Genomic DNA, 6,000 nt, shown 5'->3' on the forward strand with positions numbered 1-6,000 from the left:
TATAAACATGTATAAATGTTACATGTTATAAACATAACATAACAAAATATTATAAATGTAAACATTTATATGCACATGAAATTTCTATTTGCTTAGTTCCCCTTTCAAGACGCACACATTATTTTAAGTTGGTAGGACTCATTTGAAGTGAATCAACAAAATATTTGCCTGGTGTACACAATTCAAATATTCAGCTCCAGACTTCATAAGTGTGCATCTTCTTCCTAATAGAAGGTTTATAAAAGAAAGGATATCTAAGTGTCTCTGAAAAATCTTTATTTTGGTGACCTTAATGAGATGTGAATGCATTATTTTTTCTATTTAAAATCTGCACATGTCAAACAGCCAACAAGGGCATTTGAGGTGAGAGAATGAGAAAGGGAAAATTTCACCTCCACATGATTCAAATCTCTGGAAATAGCTGTCAGACAGAGAAACTTTCCTCTTGGAAGCAGCTGATTCAGTCTAGGTTGGAAGATGAAGGGTGATGGTGGTTGGTTCCTTGGAGGTGTTAGCGCAGAGAGCCAGCAGAGCCTTCTTCAGTCAGATACTGCTTTTGGCTCTTTCAGTCTGTCCCTCATCATGAGAAATCTCTGTGCTCCCTTTGCCACGCCGGAACTCAGTCTGTTCTGGGTCATAGGAAAGTTTCTGGCTCTGAGAATAGATGGTTTCCTCATATCTCAAGCCTTTCTTTGAGTTCTCTTTCCAGGATAAAAACATGGTAATAAATTGTAGCATCTCTCTGAGGATTTTATCTTCTTTAATGGATTTATCCTCACTAGATCTGGTAGATTATAATAGAAATGTTCTTTTTAGATGTTCAAGGGAAACATTTGGGAAACAAATTTTGCCAATAAAAAGTTAGGCTAGTAATCTAACCTAGACTGCCTGATTTGCATAGATTTCTTGATGCAGGAATATTTCTCTTGATCTTCTCCATATGATATTTATAAGTCATGCAAGGCATATCATAGGCTCCTAGTAAAGGCTTGCCTCTCCTTCTCTGATTTTCTTAGAGCCCATAAACCAACTCGAGTGCTAACTGGTTCAGCCTTTACTGTCTTCTCCATTTTCCCCTTGTCACTTTTTCCTGTTCTAGAGCCATGATAACACGTTAATATGTTGTGCAAAGACCCCAAAGAGAAGCTCATCTTCCTGGAGATGTGGGCGTGGTCCATCCACCAAGCTTGGGAGCGTGTGCACATTCTCACAGCGCTGTGCGCTGGCTGTGAGCAATGCCCCCAGATGATTACTCACAACACACTTGTATGAAGATAATACATATGCTCTTTAGGGTAAAAAATTACTCCTATTTAGAGACTGAAAATCCGTTGGATTAAGTCAGGAGTACCACATACTGCCATTTATTTGCTTATATTAGTGAATACAATTGACCATTTGTTTTTTTCATTACTTTCAAATGTATTTATTGAATTACGATGAGCCAGGCATTGTGCTAGATGCTTGGGACACATGTGGTGTAGTGAGTTCTGACCAGTAGGTGTCCCTCTTACTGTTTTATTCCACCTTGGAGCCATCCTTTGGTTATTTTAATATATTTTACTGAAGTTATTTCTTTACGAAAAAGATCAGGAATTACCCTTGAATCAACATATTCTGACATGGGGAAAATTAAGTGGTTGAGGGATGCTAGATGACAAGCAGATGTCTCACCACTTAGAGCATCAGGTGTCGAAGTGTGCAGTCACCATGTTAAAGTGCCCAAACCACCCCATTGGGGGTGGCAGCTTATTGGGAGGAAACCTCACTGAAGTTACTCAGAGTGAGAAGTTCAAAGAGGCCTGGCTGCTTGAATGGCAGGGAAGGATGTCACCTTCATGGCATCCCCTGTAGTCCAGGATGTGATCTGCAGCAAGCAGGCTGAGGACAGGTCCTGCACCGCCAGGGCTCCGAAGGAGAGGTCTCTTAAGACCAATTCATGCTTACCAAACCACAAAACGCACTGCATTCTCTAGGATGCCAGCTGATGTATTTAAAATGAGAAATATATCTGCCAATTGACCAATTATTGCATTGGCTGGCTCATGCATTCTTTTTCTATAGGAACATATGTAGGCAGTTATAATCAAAAGTTTCCTTTGCAAGCTTGAAATCCGGAAAAGGAAGTTGGTGATTTTAGTGGCCAGTATCATCAAGCCATGCCAGCCTATTGTAGCTGTCTGCAGCCTAGGGATCTGTCTTCTGAGGAAGCCACAATACACTGGTGAGAAGAATTCTACTCAATAGTAACACAAGTTAATTGACTAATTCCCTTTTTCCTTGACTTCATGAGACCATTGTCATTATGTTGATACTTTTTCTTTAGATATGTTAATACCTCGATTAGGATGCAGTTCTCTTTTTATATTCAGACTAGAGGCCCGGTGCATGAGATTTGTGCACTGGAGGGCTCCCTCAGCCCAGCCTGCGTCCTCTTGCAGTCCGGGATCCCTCTCACAATCCGGGGCTCTTGCAGGTCGGGACCCCTCGCTCCTTACTGCCCGCCTGCAGCGGAGGGAGAGGCTCCCGCCACCACCACTTTGCTCGCCAGCCGTGAGCCCGGCTTCTGACTGAGCAGCGCTCCCCCTGTGGGAGTGCACTGACCACCACGGGGCAGCTCCTGCATTGAGCATCTGCCCCCTGGTGGTCAGTGTGCATCATAGCGACCAGTCATTCCACCGTTCAGTCAATTTGCATATTAGCCTTTTATTATATAGGATATTAGCCTTTTATTATATAGGATGAGTATAGATTTCTGTTCATTTAGTAGGCACTGGGTACCCCTCTTTCCCAGGTACCAAGCTGAATATTGGGGATAGAAACTCAAGAAGAGACTGAAAGGCAGTCACTGTAAACAAAATCTTTATACAAAACAACAAAGGCCATAATCAAGGAACATATAAGAATATATAAGTAAGTTAAGAGGAAGGACTTAATTTATTCTTATGCTCTGATTTGGGAATCATTTTGCTCCTACAGAACGGTGATGGAAACCATGCTTTCTGAGACTCTCCCTCTAGGTCTAATGCTTGTTCTCCTGGGTTCATAGTCCTTCTTTTGTGCTTCCTTAGCAGGTCCTCATCTGTTCTCTCTTTTCATCCATAGTGGCACAGATGTTCACTATGCAGTTACTTTCAACGGAGAGGCCATCAGCAATACCACCTGGGACCTAATCAGCCTTCACTCCAACAAGGTGGAAAACCATGGTCTTGTGGAATTGGATGATAAGCCCACTGCTGTTTATACAATTAGTAACTTCAGAGATTATATTGCTGAGACACTGCATCACAATTTTTTGCTGGGCAACTCCTCTTTGAATCCAGATCCTGGCTCCCTTCAGCTCATCAACGGTGAGTTTCATAACAATCATGAAGTCCTCTATAGTTTTAGTTCCTTTTCTAGTATGCTCTGGTGAAATGAATTTCCCTAAATATACGTGGTTCTGAGCATTCTCTAGACCAGTGGTTCTCAACCTTGGCTGCACATTAGAATCATCCCTGAGGCCCAGAAATCAGGATTTTAAAAAGATTCCCAGGTGATTCTAATGTGCAGCCAAGGTTGAGAACCACTGCTCTAGACTGAACGAGATAGGAGCCATCCTAAGCTGACTGGAACGTTAGCCATGTACTACTTGGGATGGATTAATCAAGGGCTCTCTGGAATATTTGTAGATGGAAGGCCACTCTTTGTGGAGAACAGCATGATATTTAGAAATAGTTTAGAGCTATGGAAGCAAACTATAAGAAAAAGTCAAGAAGTACCTGGAAGTATGAATTGAAATAGGCTGTAGTGCTGCCCCGGCAACCAAGACATCAACTCTCCAGAGGCAGGTCAGCTGTAAAGGCTTAAAAGCCAGAGAGCAGAAGAGAAGGAGCAGCTCAGGGAAGCTGCTGGAAGACCCTGGGAAAGAAGAACTGAGACTGGGTGCTGGGCAGGATCCCAGAGAATCCCACCCTAAGTTTGAGTTCAGGCGGCTGTATAGGTCCAGTGATGACCCAAAGTCAACAGGTGGATCTGGGGTCAGCCAGGAGGGGCTGACTACTCTGAGCTTGTTTGTTTGTTTATTTATTTATTTAATCCTCCCTCGAGGATATTTTTCCCCCCATTGATTTTTAGAGAGAGTGAAAGGAAGGGGGAGAGACAGAGAGAGAAACATCTATGTGAGAGAGACACATCGATTGGTTGCCTCCCGCACATGCCCTGCCTGGGCCAGGGATCGAGCCTGCAGCTGAGGTATGACTGGTATCGAACCTGTCACCCTTCAGTTTGTGGGCTGGTGCTCTAACCACTGAGAAACTGGCTAGGGTGGGCTACTCTGAGTTTGAGTGACCTAGTCAGGGGTGACCTAGTCAACCTGGGACAGAGCTTGCTGAGTCCAGAGCTTAATGCATCAGGGACGTGGTGCCCTGTTAACTTGCTACTTCCTTTTACTTCTCCACAGTTTCTTCACTTGGTAGTTGAACTTTTAAAATGTCCAGAGTATATTTTATTGAAGCAACCCCCATAGGAGAAGTACCAGCTACTAAGGAGGAAAATCCACAAGTGGGAGGCAATACTAATAACGATGCATGTTTACAGCCTCTCCAACTGCCACATAACCCGAGGGGAAAAGAAGCCTCTATATTTTTAGGCAGCTACCACCTAGGCCTTGTGTGTGTGTGTGTGTGTGTGTGTGTGTGTGTGTGTGTGTGTATACAAATAAAAGCAGACACAAGGGAGAAAAAGAAAAGAGAGAAAACATTTTAACAAAATTTTACTCTGTATAATATAATTCCTTACTTCCTAAATAAGATATTTTTTGCTCTGGCTGGGTAGTTCAGTTGTTTAGAGCATTGTTCCCATATGCCAAGGTTGCAGATTTGATCCTGATTAGGGTGCATTAAAGAAGCAACCCATTTTTCAAAGGTACTTTCTGCTATAAAGGAAATAGTTTTGCATAATTTTCTCTGTTGTTAGCATCAATGCATAAATAAGTGGAACAATCGATCAATGTTTGTCTCTCTCTCTCTCTCTCTCTCTCTCTCTCTCTCTCTCTCCCAAATCAATAAGAAAAAAAACAACACAAAAAACAAAAGATATTTTTTGAGGGACTAAGCTAAAACTTTGAAATCTGTTTCAATAAAATAATTGAAAAAATAGGCTACTGAACTGATGTCTCTTTAATGAACCAGTGTGCTGAGACAGAGTAGCTCGACTTTATTTGGGTTACATAGGACTTTTTAAAAAAATATTTAAGAATACATTTTATTCTTAAATACATTCTGAGAAGCTACATCCTTCTTCTTCTTCTTTTTTTAAATCCTCACTTGAGGATATTTTTCCATTGATTTTTTTAGAGTGAGTGGGAGAGGGAAGACAGAGAGAAATATTGATTTGAGAGAAACACATCGATTGGTTGCCTCCTGCATGAGACCCAACCAGGGCCCAGGTGGAGGTGGAGCCTGCAACCAAGGTATGTGCCCTTGACAGGAATCGAACCCAGGACCCTTTGGTCTGCAGGTTGATGATCTATCCACTGAGCTAAACCAGCTAGGGTTGAGAAGTTATGTTCTTCAATGGGGACAAATAAAATAGCTGAACATTTTATCTTTTTTATTGTTTAAAGTGTTACATATGTCTCCTTCCCCACCCCACCCCCCCATTGACCACCCCACTGGCCACTCCCACCCCCGAGGGCAAGCTGCCACTGCCCCAGTGTCTGTGTCCATCGGTTATGCTAATATGTATGCATACAAGTCCTTTGGTTGATCCCAAACCCCCTCTTCCCCTGCTATTTGTCTCTGGATATATTTTTGTTCAGTTTATGTTGATTATTATATCCCACATATGAGTGAGATCATGTGATATTTATCTTTCTCTGACTGGCTTATTTCGCTTAGCATAATGCTCTCCAGTTCCATCCATGCTGTTGCAAATGGTAAAAGTTCCTTCTTTTTTCCCCTCTCTTTTGATAGTTTTTTTCCCTTTATTGATTAAGGTATTACATATGTGTCCTTATCC

General features: G+C 42.1%; 1 protein-coding gene across 1 annotated transcript in view; it reads left to right on the top strand.

The window, feature by feature from the left end:
- The window catches only part of IMPG2 (interphotoreceptor matrix proteoglycan 2), a 73,678-nt gene that overhangs the window by 41,876 nt on the left and 25,802 nt on the right, over positions 1-6,000 (top strand). The window contains exon 10 of the mRNA XM_023762104.1: positions 3,106-3,350. Coding sequence (XP_023617872.1) covers positions 3,106-3,350 — 245 coding nt within the window. The remainder of the gene's footprint in view (positions 1-3,105; positions 3,351-6,000) is intronic.

This window comes from Myotis lucifugus, unplaced genomic scaffold (genome assembly GCF_000147115.1).
Source record: "Myotis lucifugus unplaced genomic scaffold, Myoluc2.0 scaffold_231, whole genome shotgun sequence".
Lineage (NCBI taxonomy): Eukaryota > Metazoa > Chordata > Mammalia > Chiroptera > Vespertilionidae > Myotis > Myotis lucifugus.